We start from the raw sequence: 19,812 nt of genomic DNA, 5'->3' as shown, positions 1-19,812 counted from the left end.
ACATAAACAAGAATAATAAAGGGGTTTTACAGGTGCGCCTGAGAAGGATTGTGTCTGCAAAGAATAGTAAAAATGACCTCTTTTCCTGATTTAGAATACAATCGGTAGGTTACTGTGGTCAACAAATGAAAATAAGTAAGTATGTAAATATCTTGATAATCACAAATGAGAGTCAGTAAGAGAGTAATGGTCTTGATAATAACAAGAAAGCAGTAAACAATATAATGAAAATAAAACTTGTCTTTTTATTTTTAGAATATGTTGTTATATCTAATACTTTAAGAATGAATGAAAAAAAGGGGGTTATTATTGTGGTAGTTACACTTTCGAAAAGTGACGCCACTTTTCTGAAGTGTAACTACCACAATAACTATATTCCTATTAACACCTGTATACATTCAGGGATTTTTTCACTGCTACATTGTTAGCAGTTCAATCTCTCCCTAGCCCACAACTCCCCGGTACCCCCCTCCCCTCCCCCCCCCCCCCCTTTTTTTCATTCATTCTTAAAGTATTAGATATAACAACATATTCTAAAAATAAAAAGACAAGTTTTATTTTCATTATATTGTTTACTGCTTTCTTGTTATTATCAAGACCATTACTCTCTTACTGACTCTCATTTGTGATTATCAAGATATTTACATACTTACTTATTTTCATTTGTTGACCACAGTAACCTACCGATTGTATTCTAAATCAGGAAAAGAGGTCATTTTTACTATTCTTTGCAGGCACAATCCTTCTCAGGCGCACCTGTAAAACCCCTTTATTATACATAAGGGTTATGTTACAGTTGGAATCGGTCTTTGACTGATACTGTTTTTTGTTCATACTGTTAACTGGTTGCGTATATTCCAGGTTGTATGGTATGATTGGTGTGGGCTGGTATGAATCTTGCCCTTAGATTAACAAAATCCTTTCTTCGTACTGTCCATCTCCTCTGGGCACAGTTCTCTAACTGAGGTCTGGAGGATGGGCATAGAGGGAGGAGCCAGTGCACATCCATACTAAAAGTTCTTTGTAGTGCCCATGTCTCCTGCGGAGCCCGTCTATAACCCATGATCCTTACGGAGTCCCCAGCATCCTCTACGGACTAGGAGAAAAAGATTTACTGCTAGGTTTAAAATCCTATATATATATATATATATATATATATATATATATATATATATATATATATATATGCAGAACAAATGAGGCGGCACTCGGAGACTGATGCAAATAGTGAATGGTATATTGGCAACTCTTTTGCCAATATACCATTCACTATTTGCATCAGTCTCCGAGTGCCGCCTCATTTGTTCTGCATTGGTATTCTGGGGCAGTCCCCCGGGTGGAAGGCACAGGAGCAAGAAATTTTTTTGCCATTACAGGAGTGCCGGAGTTTCTACTTTGTGTGTGTGTGTGTGTGTGTGTGTATGTATATATATATATATATATATATCTATATATCTATATATATCTCTCCAGAGATCTTAGTTACATCCAGTTTGCAAACGTATGATAAGCCACCAGGCTCCGACAAGGCTCCTCTGATGCTGGTGGTCCCTAACTGTAGGTCTGGGCCCGGGGTGCAGAATCCCACAAACCGGCAAAGGCCAGCTAACCCCAGGGCAGCACAGAGTTGGCCCGTGACACTGTACTTTGGGGGGGAAATACAGGCGTAATAACATCTGTTCCTTGTTATGTGTTAGCTCGGTACAGCCAAGTAACCTTACACTGTATGCTGAAGCTGACAGTGTAGTTTATGTGTAGATATGGTGTCTGGTGGTCTGCAGTCACATGTGCATGGCTGCTCCCTGCTTAGTACAGCCCCATTGTAAAACGATTTCTTTGTTTTGCAGCCAGCGGCGGTTGGCAGGAACCTGAGAATCCATACACCCAGAGGGTAAGCAAGGGGCTTGTTTTTTGTGTATGATATGTAACTTACTTCGTCAGGAGACTGTAAATCTGCATCTTGAATTCATTCCAATGTGGTGGCGTTCCAAGCATTTAACTTTTACTAGCGCCATCTACTGTCCAAAATATAAAAATACATTTGCTTAAAAAAATGTTTTCAGACAATGGCCTGTATCCTGTTATCCGTGGTAATTACCGTGGCTAATTAGCGCTCCAGGGCTATTAGACCTGACCGCCAGCACCTAGCGGGGGTTTGGTTCTCCTGCCTAAGGCAGGTGAAATCAGATCCCCAATAAGTGCACCTAAAAGCTTTTCGCAGACCCTATGTCATTTTTCCAGAAGTTGAAAAATGGAGGGGAGTGGGGGGCTTTTCGAATGAAACAGTAGGATAGGAAAACGCGAAAACCCCCATGTTTCACAAGCGGTACACCATCAGGCTAATAGGATACCGGCCAATGTATACCTAAGATGATAATAAATATACTAATTAAGAACATCTATGTGTGTTAGATCTAAGACGTGGATGTAATTGCCAGTGAAAGTCCTGAGAGTGCCGCCTGCTGTTTCATGTATACTGTATATATGTGTGTGTTTATAATATTTATTTATTTATTTATATATATTAATATATATAGATTAATAAACTGTTGGAGTACTACCAGCAATTGGCACAGAAGGAGAAGATTGAGCGTGACCGCAAGAAGCTGGTGCGGCGCAGAAACTACATGCCTTTGGCTTTTTCCGTAAGTGCTTTTCCCGACAGTCGATGGGGTGCTAACTGTAAGAGATGACACAGTTTGTATTTGGGGTAATTAGATCCGGTCAGGATCCTGGATGTCGAAGTACCAGGCCAGGATACCGTCACTGATTAGAATGCCGGCATCGGCTTCTCGAATAGAATCAAAATGCCGGCGCTGGCATCCCGACACCCGGTATCCTGATCGGGTCACTACTGGCACACTGGGGGCCGGGGGAAGTCGTAGGGTTAGGCACCCACGGGGAGGGTTAGGTTTAAGCTGTGGGGTGGGGAAGATAGGGTTAGGTTGCCGGGGGGGGGGATTAGGTTTAGGCTGCGGGGTCGGAGGGTTAGGTGTAGGCTGCGGGCTGGGGAAGTTAGGGTTAGTCTGTGGGGGGGGGGGGGTATGGTTAGGTTCAGGGTGGGGAAGTAAGGGTAAGGCTGCGGGGGGGAGTTTGGAGGGGGGGGGTTTGGTTTAGGCTGCAGTAAAGGAGGGTAAGGGGGTAAGCATTAGCATGCTTCCGGACCCCTGTCAGGATTCTGAACAGCGGGATGCGCATGTGAAACTTGTTTCATTGGTTCGGGAAATAGAATGCAGGTAGCAGTTTGGAGAGATCCTCTTGTCCGGTGCCTTATTTATAGGGTTCTGCTCCCTTTTCATAAATACATTGTCCTCTACTAGAGCCCGGCCACTGATGGATTCTCGTTGCTGCCATTGGGCTTTCAGTAGCGTATTGATGGGGTTATGCGGAAATATCACAAACCACACAAAGATCCTGTTTGTTGCCTGATATTGTGACCTCTCCAATGAGAACGCATAAATGAGCTTATTATAAAAGGATAAAAGACAATCTCTTACTGTTCTTCAGTCTGACTGTCCCTCTTTTGTCTTTGCCTTAATTGCATTCTGCTGGGTAACTTGGGAATACAACACAGCAACACACAATTCATGTAGCGGTAAGTTCCAGGTCTCCTCATCTCTGCCTCTCTGATCACAACTCGTGCTGTCCAGCAGCAATGGCGTACAGTCACACGCTAACCATCAAGCATTCTCTAAGCCTTATCTGCGGGCGAGGAACCATTCTCCTCAATGTCATTGCTTCTCTTGCATGGCTAACATCCACTGATGACTCCTGTTCTGTTACAGAGGTAATAACTGCATCTGTTGCATTCCATGCAGGACAAGTATGGGCGCGGCACCAGGCTCCAGCGTCAGAGACCAGGAGTCCCTATTACTCCTCTGGCTGGACTGACGTAAGTTTGCGTTGATTATGTCTTCTGAACCCCTTGTTACATGTACTCCCAGGTACAATGTGGGTGGCCTCCGTTTCTTTTATATTCCTACAGTACAATAAACCTTTCAAATGTAAATATTGTTATATTATGAGCTCAGTCACAATGTATTCCCTACCACACGCACACATGGCAGTGGTTCCCAAGTGCGGTCCTCAAGGCACCCCAACAGTCCAGGTTTTAGGGATATATATCCCTGCTAGTGCACAGGTGGCATACTCAAACTAACCAAGATACTAATTAAGTCACCTGTGTCGAAGCATCAATATCCTTATAACCTGGACCCGTTTGTGAACCACTGCACTAGGGCTAATTTTTTGTGTCGGAAGCCAAGTACCAGTATGTTCTTGGACTGTGGGAGGCAACTGGAGTACCCAGAGGAAACCCACGCAAGCATGGTGAGAACATACTCACTCCATAAAGATATGGTCATGACTGGGAATTGAAGTCAAGACCTCAGTGCTGTGAGGCAGTAATGCGGACATAATTAGTACAAGTGCTACGGTGTATATACAGTACATTGGGATTATGTAACGGCCTTAGCTTACAGTTGCAGACGCGACTGTGTCAGACTCTAAAGGTTCTTATTGTTAATTGGTCTTTACAGGTCACTGTGATACATCTGCGTCTGTTCCCTGCCTCAGCCACCTCCTATCATTTTATTGTTTGCAGATGGGAATTACATTCATAATCGTACTGTTTTTCCAGTTACTGAACATATAATATAACGTGTTCCTTTTCTAGACTCAAAGAAGTAGAAGATCAGAAGGAGATAAAGATTGAACCGGCGCAGGCAGTAGATGAAGTGGAGCCGTTACCTGAGGACTATTATACCAGACCTATAAATCTCACAGAAGGTAATGCGGCTGCCTTACATAGTGAAAGTGGCTGGATGTTAATATTATTCTGATTGCCCATGGTACTGTGGGATTTATACACTGTTGTACCTGACTCTTGGCGCGCTGACTACATTAACACGATCACTTGCTCATCCTCCCTGATTCTTTGCCCTAATACTGAATTCTTTCCTTGTTACCAATATTCTTTGCCCTAATACTGAATTCTTTCCTTGTTACCAGTTACTACTTTGGACCAACGTCTGTTACAGTGCGACTTCCAACCCATATGTGCCTCGCAGCTTCACCCTCGCCACAAACATCTCCTAATCAAACGCTCCCTCCGCTGCCGGGTATGTAATCCTGATATGTCCTGTGTTCTGTGCGCTCTATCCGATGTTTGCAGCGTGATAAGTACGAGTCTGGTTTTGTGTTTTTCTTTATATCCAGAAATGTGAACACAACCTGAGCAAGCCAGAGTTTAACCCAACGTCAATTAAGTTTAAGATCCAACTGGTCGCCCTGTGAGTACTTGACCGTTCTAGCTAGACTGACTGGAAATGTTCTATAGTATAATTCACCAGTATGCAAGGTCTTATTACATTCCCGCTTATGTGTTTTACTGTGTGCCCTGTCCGCAGTGAGCAGACTTAGCTCACAGAGAAAAGCCGTCATTAAACCTTGTACAGGGTGGATAAGTAGACCAGTGGAGAAGGTGCCCATAGCAACCAATCGGATTCTAGCTAGCATTTATCGAATACATTCTATAAAGTGATAGGTAGAAGCTTATTGGTTGCTGCGGGCAGCTTACCCACCGGTTCACGTCTTCACTCTTTTGAAGTTTAATACATGTCATCTAGAGTTTTAAACATTAAGTAAAACTGTCCCCCCTTACAGCTCTGGTGCAGATATTCAAATATATACATTCTGCAGATGAGGGGTCCAAAAAAAAACGGTTTGTCAGTCCTAATACTGGCACTTGAAGCTCTGCTGTGCCCCAGCTTCAGTATGACTGCTAGTCATAATCTCTCCTGTGCCCCTGACTGGGGGAGAGGAGACTGAAGTAGTGGATATTGCAGTTCCAGAGCGTAGTTGTGTTATAAGGATGCTGCTCAAATCTGGCAGCAGCTGCGAGGGTCTGCCGATACTGCCTGCAGCAGTTGTGACAAATCAGACAGCAGCTGCGAGGGTCTGCTGATTCTACCTGCAGCAGTAGTGACAAATCAGACAGCAGCTGCGAGGGTCTGCTGATTCTACCTGCAGCAGTAGTGACAAATCAGACAGCAGCTGCGAGGGTCTGCTGATTCTACCTGCAGCACTAGTAACAAATCAGACAGCAGCTGTGAGGGTCTGCTGATACTACCTGCAGCAGTAGTGACAAATGAGACCGCAGCTGTGAGGGTCTGCTGATACTGCCTGCAGCAGTTGTGACAAATCAGACAGCAGCTGCGAGGGTCTGCTGTTTCTACCTGCAGCACTAGTAACAAATCAGACAGCAGCTATGAGGGTCTGCTGATGCTACCTGCAGCAGTAGTGACAAATGAGACCGCAGCTGTGAGGGTCTGCTGATACTACCTGCAGCAGTAGTGACAAATCAGACAGCAGCTGTGAGGGTCTGCTGATACTACCTCCAGGACTAGTAACAAATCAGACAGCAGCTGTGAGGGTCTGCTGATACTACCTGCAGCAGTAGTGACAAATCAGACAGCAGCTGTGAGGGTCTGCTGATACTACCTCCAGGACTAGTAACAAATCAGACAGCAGCTGTGAGGGTCTGCTGATACTACCTGCAGCAGTAGTGACAAATCAGACAGCAGCTGTGAGGGTCTGCTGATTCTACCTGCAGCACTAGTAACAAATCAGACAGCAGCTGTGAGGGTCTGCTGATACTACCTGCAGCAGTAGTGACAAATGAGACGGCAGCTGTGAGGGTCTGCTGATTCTACCTGCAGCACTAGTTACAAATCAGACAGCAGCTGCGAGGGTCTGCTGATACTACCTCCAGGTCTAGTAACAAATCAGACAGCAGCTGTGAGGGTCTGCTGATTCTACCTGCAGCACTAGTAACAAATCAGACAGCAGCTGCGAGGGTCTGCTGATTCTACCTGCAGCACTAGTAACAAATCAGACAGCAGCTGCGAGGGTCTGCTGATTCTACCTGCAGCACTAGTAACAAATCAGACAGCAGCTGCGAGGGTCTGCTGATTCTACCTGCAGCACTAGTAACAAATCAGACAGCAGCTGCGAGGGTCTGCTGATTCTACCTGCAGCACTAGTAACAAATCAGACAGCAGCTGCGAGGGTCTGCTGATTCTACCTGCAGCACTAGTAGCAAATCAGACAGCAGCTATGAGGGTCTGCTGATTCTACCTGCAGCAGTAGTGACAAATGAGACCGCAGCTGTGAGGGTCTGCTGATACTACCTCCAGGTCTAGTAACAAATCAGACAGCAGCTGCGGGGGTCTGCTGATACTACCTGCAGCAGTAGTGACAAATGAGACAGCAGCTGTAGGGGTCTGCTGATTCTACCTGCAGCACTAGTAACAAATCAGACAGCAGCTGTGAGGGTCTGCTGATTCTACCTCCAGGACTAGTAACAAATCAGACAGCAGCTGTGAGGGTCTGCTGATTCTACCTGCAGCACTAGTAACAAATCAGACAGCAGCTGCGAGGGTCTGCTGATTCTACCTGCAGCACTAGTAACAAATCAAACAGCAGCTGCGAGGGTCTGCTGATACTACCTGTAGCAGTAGTGACAAATCAGACAGCAGCTGTAGGGCTCTGGCGTCACTACCTGCAACAGTATTTTACTTTTTTTATATTGACCAACCTTTATGCATCTCTACACCCCAATGTTCCAGTGTCCCCCAATGAATGTTGAAGAATTGAATTTTTTAGGTGTAATGTTATTAATCCTAACCTACTGATTGTGGCTAATTTGTGCAGGAGCTACATCCCAGAAGTGAGAATTATGTCCATTCCAAACCTGCGCCACATGAAGGTGAGTGTCACCGTCTACCATCATTTGCACTTTTTGCTAAATTGTGTGAACTAAAACTAAGACATGCACGAAAACCAGGACGGGCACTTTCCAAGTGTGTGGTATATTTACTTTACACAGTGTGATCCCCTGAAGTTAGGTTTGTATTCCAGGCTCACATCACTCTAATGTTACTTCCTGTCTTCTACTGACTCAGGGATTGGATTGCATTAGAGCATTTTCTTAGTTTGGTCATTAAAACATTAAACAGCACGTCAGTCATAGGATTGTGGACCTGGAGTTATATGTATCACATAACCCTGGTGCATCTGTGAATGGAGGGCCTAATTCATGTTGTGTGTGCAAGGAAGCGGCTGTGCAAATCCGTGTAATTAAAATACAAATGAAGCCGGAGGCCTCTGTAGGTGATAGACGCGTCCTGCATGCACTTGTGAGATCCGAGTGCTACGTCTGAGGTGGCATCCTTGGATCACCGTCCACCACACAAACCGTGCTGCGGCTGACGGGGGTGCGAGCAGTATTGCAATGTTCTGCACATGCTCAGGCCCGAACACCATCTGATTTGTACGTCAACCATCAGGTTTACCAGTATACTAAAAGTTTACTGAAAAATCCCTAGAGGATCTCATTGAATATCAGACGGTTTCACCTCTGCCAGTTTTAGTGAGACACAGCAAAGCGCACTTCTGTTTTCTCTCATGTAACTTTTTTCACATCTGTGCATGGAGTAGTTTATGTTTTGTAGAGAAAGCTCACTTTGTCCAACTCTATTCGCTAGTGAAGGCATCACGTGATTGGATGTATATGGCACTAGTCCAGTCACTGACAACTACCCACCTATATCCGCCCTCCCTACCTATTTCCCTTCTCCCCTGTGGCTGGTGCCCCCCAGGCTGCAGATACTGAGTGACCCGGCATCTGCTGCAGTATGAAGCCACAAGGGCAGAGCGCACTACTGATGTCTGGACACTTTTGTTGCAGGAAAGCCAGGTCCTGCTGACTCTGACTAACCCAGTGGAGAACCTCACTCATATAACACTGATCCCATGCGAAGAAGGCGATCCCCATGACATCAACAGCACTGCCAAGGTATGGTCTGAGTATTTCATCTTTTATCCCAAATAAAACCCTATTACCTGAGTCGTGGAGGGAGCAGTACAGGCGCCGGATGTGTTTGCATTTATAGCTATAGATACCCAGAAAGTGTCTACTGAAGCCGTGGCCTGTGTGTGTGTGTGTGTGTGTATACTGTATAACATATTTATTATAACAGCTGCTGAAAGTCTATTCCTTAAAGGGGTTGGGTAGGTTATCCCGGTGGTCGGGATGCCGGCGGTTACATAACCAACAGTAACATCCCGGCACTGACGATCTCGCTCCAGAAAGGGTAAGTATTCTACTTCTCCTCCATCCCCCACCCCAGCCCTCCTGGGTTGGCAGCTATGGCTATCCCTGGGGGGGGGGCGGGCGGGCTATGGTTAACAACCCACCTAGTGCTTAACCTGTACCCTGATACTCGCCTCCACTGTTATCCTGACCGCTGGGATGCCGAACACATCCTCCTTAAAGCACAACTAAAACGCAATAGATATGAATATTACACTGCAGCAGGTCTGTTAAAAATCAAGATACACAAACGTACATAAATATGATGGGATTCAGTGCAGGTTATAAAGCATGGACTGAGATGCTGCAGCATCACTGGCCCCGCCTCTGTATGATTCCACCAATCCAGGAATTGCATTTCTGCCAATGTACCACCTAAGGGTGATTCACAAAGTACAGATCCTGGCCTCCACGGCTTCTTATTGCACACGTGCTCCTAATGCTAGCTGTGGGATTAGCACAGCAGTGATCAGCAGGGCAAGGTCTGCTATAGCCTGTACAAATGCATAATGGAAAGGCTCTCTTTCTTTTAGGTGATTGTTCCAACAAAGGAGCTGGTCTTAGCCGGTAAGGATGCTGCTGCAGAATATGACGAGTTGGCAGAGCCACAGGACTTCCAGGATGATCCAGAGTAAGCTGTCCCTTTTTATATACGATCACTCGGCCGTATGGCGTTTCTGACACGTGGCGACGTGATCACTTCACATCGTCCTTGTGTGCAATGGCCTTTTTAAAAGATCATTTAACATTTAGGGGGGGATTCAATAATTTTTTTCACCGGCGGCCAGTAGATGTCGCCCAACGGGGCTATTCAATTGTAGATCCGTTTGGGTGCCATCGGCTGCCAGGGGTGGCCAGCTGAAATGCCCAAAAAGTGACCCGTTTGAGCACTCGATCTGGTCTCAGCCAATTGAATTCACCCCTTAGAAGCTGACATATCAAGCAGTGAAAATAGCGAAGTTACCAATAGCAACCGATTAGCATCGAAGTAGCATTTGTCAGTTACATTCTATAAAATAATAGGTAGAATCTAATTGGACCAGTGGAGAAGTTGTCCATAGCAACCACTTCACTCTTCTCTACTGCTTGATACATCGACCTCATAGATTCATTTTAGCGTGCTGGCTTCTAATAATGCTTTCATCTCTCTTGCAGCGTTGTCGCCTTCAGGAAAGCCAATAAAGTGGGAGTGTTCATCAAGGTCACTCCTCTTCAGGAGAAAGGAGAAGTGATTGTGAGCTTCAAGCTCAAGCACGACTTCCGAAACCTGGCCGCCCCCATCCGACCGCTAGAAGACAACGAGTCCTCCTCAGAGGTTGTGTGGCTGACGCATCACGTGGAGCTTGACTTGGGGCCTGTGGTTCCAGCTGCCCCTTAGAAACCATTCGCACCGGTTCCTATACAGTAGCAGGCTTCCAGGGGGCAAATTTTCCATCTCCACCACCTGGAGACCAAGCGTGGAGGCAGAGTTGCTTTATGCACTTGTGCTTGGAGGTTGCGGCCTACAAGGCGGTAACTTGCGGGAATGCGCTGTTCTCTCAACTCTGTGATCCCTAGAACACTGGCAAATAAGACACACTAGGTTCTGAAACACATGGCTGTGTACAAAACGTGCTAGGTTGCCCACGTAGAGTTTGTGTACAAGAAAACTTACTGTAACGTGGATCGCTGTGACATTTGGAGTATAAATGTGCAGAAGACGTGTTCCTTAGGGAACCTTATTCCAAGTATATGGCACGATTTCTGGTTAGATGTAGTTGCAGGCATTGCTTTTGTTAGATCGTCATGTTGCCATCTTTTAAAACACATTTTTGAGGGCTTGTAACTTCTAATTTAGCTGTGATCAAGTGACAATATACTACGGGTCCGCAAAACTAACTGTTACATTTCTTATTGCATTGGATTGTTCTGCCCCAACCATGACATTTTTCCTTTTATTTTTTATTTTATTTTAGTTACCATAACCAAGGGTCACCATAGCTTAAACAGGCAGTTAGTGGTTTGACTTCCTGGGTGGAGGCGTTTAAAGTGTTAGACCATTCCTTTTGCTTAAAGGGGAACCTCACCTACAGTTAGTTATACCCTCCCACCAGAACTGTAGACTCTGCCTTGGACACAACAACTGGTGAGATTAGATTGGTGCGATTGTATCGTCACAGGCTGATTATAGCAGCAATATTATTCATTGCAAAATAAGGTGCGTTTTGCATTTTATGCTGCTTTAAATCCCGCAGCAGAAAAACATGGTGGATAAATGCCTTATTATCGAAAGTAATAGCAACATGCTTATTTATAAATTAGAATAAAGGAAACTGCATATTTGCATGAGTACACCGACAGTAACACAGACTAGGTGTAAGACACGCACATTTATTTTTCATCAACGTCAGAAGATGCCAAAGGTTATAATAGTGAGTAACGTTCACATATACGTATCATTAGATCTAGGTACTAAACTGCATGTTCGTGCAAATCGGCACTGACGTATAACAGAAAAGTAGACACTTACTGTCATTGTCCAACTGTTCAGCCAGTTCAAAGCTAAGTGCTCATTGGATACTGTGACTACATGCAGCGTCTAGAAATGATCCCTATTGTCTCACACACCAGTTTTATAACTTTGCCCACAATTCAGTAGTTTCCTGTCTTCTTGATCAGCCATTCCTGCATTGTTGTGTTGGATCACAGAGTACAGATTACACAGCGTCTCTCACTCACTCATGGTAATTTGACACTGCATACGACTCACTAGGGGTGTGATCCATATTATCCGATATGGCCACCTACGCACAAGTAGGCTGGTCTTGTTTACACTGTCACAGCACCTAGAGCATGACTAGCAGGCATAGCCTATATTTATTATGACATTACTATATAGTATTACTATTCAATGCCTGCAACCTATATTGTTCACAGTATATCAACATTAAAGCTTACTGCTTGGGTTCCCCCCTTCCCTTCCTTGGGCTATACAAATGTAAAGTATTGACTACTGCAGGGGTAGGCAACCTTTGGAACTATACATCCCAGCATGGCCCGCCACAGTTTTGCTGTAATGTATACTAAAATTCTGGCAGGGCATGCTAGGACGTGTAGTTCCACAGAAGCCGGAGTGCCACAGGTTGTCTACCCCTGCACTACTGTATGGGCCCATGATGAATGCAAGTGTGCAGTAGTTATACATGTTTAAAGGACTTGCATAATGATTTCATCTTTCCTGGGTACAAGTATATTAACGACTGGCCAATGTAACCATATGATTGGGCATCATTGATTCTGGGTCCAGCAGCTGCTGTAGTTTTGGACAGCATAACAACCTGGGTATGTTGTAAACCCTAAGTGGTATAAAGTAGGGTCTATTGGTGTTTTATTGGTGTACTTTATGCCTGTACAGGCCCATAATCCTATCTGGGCTGGACACAGTGGTGGCATTTGCACACTCGCTTTCTACAAAACAAGTAACTGGTGACATGTCAGAGCCTTTCACCAGTCTGTTATCACACGGCTCGCCTTATTGCTTATGTGTAATGTTGTCACCATACAGTAATAACAATAAAAGCAAGTGGGAAAAAATTGTGCCTTTTTATTACTGCGTTTTTTTTAGATATTTCTACACTTTAACTGCATTCAAAACTGACCCAGAGATCCTGCTCACTCACCAGGCTGAGCCCTTGTTCACGCACTAACTGTTTTCTTACTTGCTACCTGAAGAAACTTTCCTGGTGGTAGTATACAATGCAGACTGCACTCTGTTCTAATGGTGGCTAGTGTACAATACAGACTACATGCACTCTGTTCTGATGGTGGCTAATGTACAATACAGACTGCATGCACTCTGTTCTAATGGTGGCTAGTGTACAATACAGACTACATGCACTCTGTTCTGATGGTGGCTAGTGTACAGTACAGACTACATGCACTTTGTTCTAATGGTGGCTAGTATACAATACAGACTACATGCACTCTGTTCTGATGGTGGCTAGTGTACAGTACAGACTACATGCACTTTGTATTGTATACTAGCCACCATTAGAACAAAGTGCATGTAGTCTGTACTGTACACTAGCCACCATCAGAACAGAGTGCATGTAGTCTGTATTGTACACTAGCCACCATTAGAACAGAGTGCATGTAGATTGTATTGTACACTAGCCACCATTAAAAGAGTGCATGTAGATTGTATTGTATACTAGCCACCATTAGAACAATCTACATGCACTCTTCTAATGGTGGCTAGTGTACAATACAATCTACATGCACTCTGTTCTAATGGTGGCTAGTGTACAAAACAGACTACATGCACTCTGTTCTAATGGTGGATAGTATACAATACAGACTACATACACTCTGTTCTAATGGTGGCTAGTGTACAATACAGAGGACATGCACTTGATTCTGATGGTGGCTAGTATACAGTACAGACTACATGCACTCTTCTGATGATTGCTAATGTACAGTATATACTACATGCATTCTGTTATGGAGTCTAGTATACAATAAATACTACATGCACTGTTCTGATGGTGACTAGTATACAATATAGATTACATGCACTCTGTTCTGATGGTGGCTAGTATACAATACAGTCTACAGGCACTCTGTTCTGATGGTGGCTAGAATACAATACACTGTACATGCACTCTGTTCTGATAGTGGCTAGTATACAATACAGACTACATGCACTGTTCTGATGGTGGCTAGAATACAATACAGACTACATGCACTCTGTTCTGATGTCTTGTATACAATACAAACTACATGCACTCTGTTCTAATGGTGGCTAGTAGTATACAATACAGACTACATGTACTCTGTTCTGATGGTGGCTAGTATACAATATAGACTACATGCACTCTGTTCTGATGGTGGCTAGTATACAATACAATCTACATGCACTCTGTTGTATTGGTGGCTAGTGTACAATACAGACTACATGTACTCTGTTCTGATGGTGGCTCGTATACAATACAATCTACATGCACTCAATTCTGATGGTGGCTAGAATACAATACAGACTACATGCACTCTGTTGTGATGGTGGCTAGTGTACAATACAGACTACATGTACTCTGTTCTGATGGTGGCTCGTATACAATACAATCTACATGCACTCAATTCTGATGGTGGCTAGAATACAATACAGACTACATGCACTCTGTTGTGATGGTACAATACAGACTACATGCACTCTGTTCTAATGGTGGCTAGTGTACAATACAGACTACATGCACTCTGTTGTGATGGTGGCTAGTGTACAATACAGACTACATGCACTCTGTTCTAATGGTGGCTAGTGTACAATACAGACTACATGCACTGTTCTGATGGTGGCTAGAATACAATACAGACTACATGCACTCTGTTCTGATGTCTTGTATAGAATACAAACTACATGCACTCTGTTCTGATGGTGGCTAGTATACAATATAGACTACATGCACTGTTCTGATGGTGGCTAGTATACAATACAATCTACATGCACTCTGTTCTGATGTGGCTAGAATACAATACAGACTACATGCATTCTGTTCTGATGTCTAGTACACAATACAGACTACACGCACTCTGTTCTGATAGTGGCTAGTATACAATACAGGCTACATGCCCTCTTCTGATGGTGGCTAGTATACAATAGACTACGTGCACTCTGTTGTGATGGCTAGTGTACTATACAGACTACATGCATTCTGTTATGATGGGTTGCATACAATACAGACTATGGGGCTACTTCAGACCTGATCGCCAGGCTGCGTTTTCGCACAGCGGGCTATCAAGTCTAAACCGTGCATGTGTATGCACCGCAATGCGCAGGCGCGTTGCACGGGTACAAAGCTGTTCGCTGCTCAGCGATGGTTTTGTGCAAAGAATCCATTCGCACGGGCGTTCGCGAGATTGACAGGAAGAGGGATTTCGTGGGTGGCAACTGACCGTTTTCAGGGAGTGGTTGGAAAAATGCAGGCGTGTCCTACGTTTGCAGGGAGGGTCACTTCCGGTCTCGGATAGGCTGATGTGATCGCAGCGGTTGAATAAGTCCTGGGCTGCGCAGAGACTGCACAAGATCTGTTTGTACAGGTCAGCTAAAATACACTCCCCCTGTAGGCGGCGACTATCTGATCGCAACAGTGCAAAAATCGCTTGCTAGCGATCAGGTCTGAATTAGGCCCTATATGCACTCTGTTCTGATGGTGGCTAGTGTACAGTATAGACTACATGCAATCTGTTCTGATGGTGGCTAGTATACAATGCAGACTACATGCACTCTGTTCTGATGGTGGCTAGTATACAATGCAGACTACATGCACTCTGTTCTGATGGGTGTAGTATGTGATGCCGGCGGTTGGGCTCCCGGCGGCCAGCATACCGGCGTAGGAATCCCGACCGCCGGCATACCGACAGACATGCGAGCGCAAATGAGCCCCTTGCAGGCTCGCTGCACTCACCACGCTGCGGGCACGGTAGCGCGCCACGCTATCTAGTCTCCCTCCAGGGGGGTTGTGAACCCCCAAGAGGGAGAAAAGATATCGGTATGCCGGTGCCGGTATGGTGGTCGTCGGGAAGCCTGCCGCCGGCAACCTGAAGACCACCCGTTCTGATGGTGGCTAGTGTACAGTATAGACTACATGCACTCTGTTCTGATGGTGGCTAGTATACAATGCAGACTACATGCACTCTGTTCTGATGGCTAGTGTAAAATACAGACTCCATAAAGAAGACAGAGCCTATACTGGGTTCTAGCTCCCAGGAAGATGGAAGCAGGGAGTCTGTATATTAGAATTAGCATCAGATTCATACATTTACAGACGGGTCTACTACGTTATGCCGGCTGTCGGGATCCCGGCGGCTAGCATACCAACGCCAGGATCCCAACCGCCGGCATGCCGGTAGCGGGAGCGAGCGCAACAGAGCCCCATGCGGGCACGGTGGCGCACGTTATTTATTCTCCCTCCGGGGGTGGCGTGGACACCCCAAGAGGGAGAATAGTCGGTATTCCGGCTGTCGGGATCCCGGCGCCGGTATGCTGAGCGCGGGGATCGCGACAGCCGGCATATAAAATGCCTCCCATTACAGACACATCCTCTACTTTCCTGTTTGCTAGTGTGACATGCAGACCCCCTACTTTCCCCTCTCCTGGTTGCTGTTAAGAAGAGATTGGCACTGAGATGTTAATACTTGTGATGCTCTGCCTAACAAATTTCTATTGCATGGAATACATTAGTTGCGCTGTTTGCTAAGCATTAAAAATGCACTATTGCAACAAACAAAAAAATCATGTTGCTTTTGCTGGTTAGTGCTGCCATAGGGGGTAATTCAGACCTGATCACTAGGGTGCGTTGTTTGTATCCCTGCGATCAGATAGTCGCCGCCTACAGGGGGGGAGGGTATTAGCTGTGTGCAGGTGTGCGATCGCATTTGTAGCAGAACTGCACAAACATCAGTTTGTGCAGTTTCTGCTCAGCCCAGGACTTACTCAGCCGCTGCAATGATAGGGGGCCGGAGCTGACGTCAGAAACCCTTCTTCCAAACGCCTGGTCCCTCCTGTGTTTTCCCGGACACTCGTCTAAAACGGTCAGTTGCAACCCACAAACGCTGTCTTCCTGTCGGTCACCTTGTGATCGCCCGTGCGATTGCTTTTTTCTCCGGCAGGGTCCACAGGTTATCCACAGGATAACAATGGGATATGATGGAGCGACAGCGGATTGGCACCAAACGATCAAAAGCTTTCAGGCCTCCCAGGATGCAACGGGCCTGTCCATATATCCTCGCCCACTGGCTCAGGCAAACTAGTTTTTTGTTTGGTTCGGCAGGAGCCGGACCATGGTCAGAGGGCTGCTGTTTCACAAGCAGCCCAAGCTTTCTTATTTTATTTTTATAGTCTTACGTTGTTTTTGAGTGATCTTTCCAAGCAGTGTCTTATACGCATATTGGAAAGAGTCACTCCAACAACTCTCAGCCGGGTCGCAACAACGCTTACCCATGAGTGTTGTTTCGGCGGGCGTCTATGTCGGATATACTAGCGGGTCCATCAGACATTGCCAGGCTGTGGCCGGAGCACGGAGGGAAGGTAAGGCATTGATTCCGTTTAGTAGATGGAATATGGACACAGCTGCACTGTTTTGGGAGGAGACTACCAAACAGTAGTTGACGTGCCGCCACCACGGGTGCTCCAGCGCTAGGCCTTAGGGATCAGAGGCACAAGGAATAGCGTGAGGCCACGATCCCTAGGGTTGATGTCAGCGGTGTGGAGTCAAACGCTCTCCTGGTCGCCCCTCCCCCCGGTTCATGACCAGTTTCCGCCGAGTCTCCCGCCATGAACTGCTTCCTTGCTTCCGTCTCAGACGCTACCAGAGGGGACTCGGTCGCAGCATAGGCCTCTGCGTCAGTGTTCACTAAGCGCTTCCACAAGAGATCCGGTCGCATCATAGGTGGCTGTGTGATCACTGCATCTGTGTTCACTGAACGTTACCATAAGACTGGTGTGTCTGTGTCCGCTACAGGTTCCTGGAGCGGCACTGTACACTAGTAGCATCTGGATCTACTCTGTGTTCGCTAACGTATTGATCGATCACTGGAAGCGAGGTGAGTCTCCCTGTATCCCACTCTACTGAGTACGGGCTATACAGCACTAAATTTCTATCTACTTTGTCAAGTACGAATAGTTAAGTTAAGTGCCTATTGCATATGAGTCTGTGTACATTTACTGTGGTTTTCTTCGCATTGCGTCTGAATACGTTAGATCTGTTTATACAGGATTCAGTAAATGTTCGCCTACATACTTTTTAAAAGTGTTTTTAGTTGATGATATGCTCATATGACTAATATATAACATGTGATTGCTGACTTTAATATATGTTTGTCAGTTGTTTTCTTCTGATCCTCAATGTTGGTGCATGGGTAGGGTCAGATTGATATCACTTTAGAAGGTTAAAGTGATTACAGTCACAAATTGTGTAGTACACTGTGAAAGTGCTGATTATTTATCATGTCTAAAAGCGGCAAAGGTGACGAAGGTACACTTACAGCAGCACTCATATCATGTTTGTCTTGCAAAACTGTATTATCCTCTCAGGATCTGGTTCAGGATAGTTTATGTGCAAATTGTTTTGCTTTTCAGCAGAACACAAAGCAGATCCCTGTACATCATCAGGTACAGATGGATCCACCTTGGGCTTTGTTTGCACAGACTTTGTCCAGTATAGCTGAATGGATAATTCTTACAGCTTCGGTACCAGGTATAGGGTACCCATACATGCAGCTCCCTACCTACGGTATATAATTTCCCCCAGCAGCTTCTCAAATGAAACAAGCTGATAAACCGATGGTAAGTAAATCTTCACCTTCACAGGCTACACATGATGATTTATCGGATGATGAAAGCTCTATTTACTCTACTTCAGTATACGAAGAGAAGGAAGAAGTTCTCAGCTCTGCGGATATAGCTGAATTAATTAGAGCAGTGAAGGTCATTTTGTCCTTAGAAGATTCAACAGAGCCTGTGTTAAAAACCAAGGCACGTGTGTTTAAACGTCCTAAGACCGTTAAGACTGAGTTTCCAGGGTCAGACCAGCTGACGGAAATTATGGAAGAGGCTTGGGCAACACCCAACCAAAAATATAGAATTCCCAAAAAATGGGATTCTAATTATCCTTTTCCAGCCGGGGACTGTTTAAAAAGGGAGGTAGCTCCTAAGGTAGATACGCACGTGATTCGATTAGTGCGAAAAATCTATATTGCCTTTGCCATCAACATCTTTAAATGATGTCACAGATAGGAGAGTGGATGGTTTTCTAAAAACTATATTTTCCCTGTCTGGAGCAGTCATAAGGCCAGCTATGGCTACAGCTTGGATAGCAAAGGCAGTGGCTGCCTGGGCTGATGCATTGGAAGGTGATTTTTCATCAACTTCTAGAGAGCAAAAATCTTATATAGCCCATATTAAACAAGCAGCAGTATTCTTGGAAGAAGCTGCATTATTTATTTTTCTCTAACGTCCTAAGTGGATGCTGGGGACTCCGTCAGGACCATGGGGATAGCGGCTCCGCAGGAGACCGGGCACAAAAATAAAGCTTTAGGATCAGGTGGTGTGCACTGGCTCCTCCCCCTATGACCCTCCTCCAAGCCTCAGTTAGGTTTTTGTGCCCGTCCGAGCAGGGTGCAATCTAGGTGGCTCTCCTAAAGAGCTGCTTCGAAAAAGTTTTTAGGTTTTTTATTTTCAGTGAGTCCTGCTGGCAACAGGCTCACTGCTACGAGGGACTTAGGGGAGAGAAGTAAACTCACCTGCGTGCAGGATGGATTTGCTTCTTAGGCTACTGGACACCATTAGCTCCAGAGGGAGTCGGAACACAGGTCTCACCCTGGGGTTCGTCCCGGAGCCGTGCCGCCGACCCCCCTTGCAGATGCCGAAGTTGAAGAGGTCCAGAAACAGGCGGCAGAAGACTTTCAGTCTTCATAAGGTAGCGCACAGCACTGCAGCTGTGCGCCATTGTTGTCAGCACACTTCATACCAGCGGTCACTGAGGGTGCAGGGCGCTGGGGGGGGCGCTCTGGGCAGCAATGTATTATACCTTTTTTATGGCTAAAATACATCACATATAGCCCTTGAGGCTATATGGATGTATTTAACCCCTGCCAGATCTCACAAACTCCGGGAGAAGAGCCCG

At 45.6% G+C, this 19,812-nt stretch overlaps 1 protein-coding gene across 2 annotated transcripts in view; it reads left to right on the top strand.

The window, feature by feature from the left end:
• The window catches only part of DCTN4 (dynactin subunit 4), a 64,967-nt gene extending 52,827 nt beyond the window's left edge, over window positions 1-12,140 (top strand). Inside the window, exons 4-14 of one of the 2 annotated variants that reach the window (XM_063928665.1) lie at window positions 1,848-1,891; window positions 2,538-2,645; window positions 3,575-3,595; window positions 3,819-3,892; window positions 4,676-4,788; window positions 5,011-5,120; window positions 5,218-5,291; window positions 7,714-7,768; window positions 8,750-8,857; window positions 9,688-9,785; window positions 10,310-12,140. In XM_063928665.1, the coding sequence (XP_063784735.1) occupies window positions 1,848-1,891; window positions 2,538-2,645; window positions 3,575-3,595; window positions 3,819-3,892; window positions 4,676-4,788; window positions 5,011-5,120; window positions 5,218-5,291; window positions 7,714-7,768; window positions 8,750-8,857; window positions 9,688-9,785; window positions 10,310-10,532 (1,028 nt within the window). In that variant the 3' untranslated portion in view covers window positions 10,533-12,140. The remainder of the gene's footprint in view (window positions 1-1,847; window positions 1,892-2,537; window positions 2,646-3,574; window positions 3,596-3,818; window positions 3,893-4,675; window positions 4,789-5,010; window positions 5,121-5,217; window positions 5,292-7,713; window positions 7,769-8,749; window positions 8,858-9,687; window positions 9,786-10,309) is intronic. The other variant, XM_063928666.1, reaches the window with a different exon arrangement.
• Window positions 12,141-19,812: the final 7,672 nt, after the last annotated feature.

Source organism: Pseudophryne corroboree, chromosome 6 (genome assembly GCF_028390025.1).
Source record: "Pseudophryne corroboree isolate aPseCor3 chromosome 6, aPseCor3.hap2, whole genome shotgun sequence".
NCBI classification, from domain to species: Eukaryota; Metazoa; Chordata; class Amphibia; order Anura; family Myobatrachidae; genus Pseudophryne; species Pseudophryne corroboree.
The sequence above is the reverse complement of the archived record's forward strand: the minus strand, read 5'-3'. Positions and strand labels throughout refer to the sequence as shown.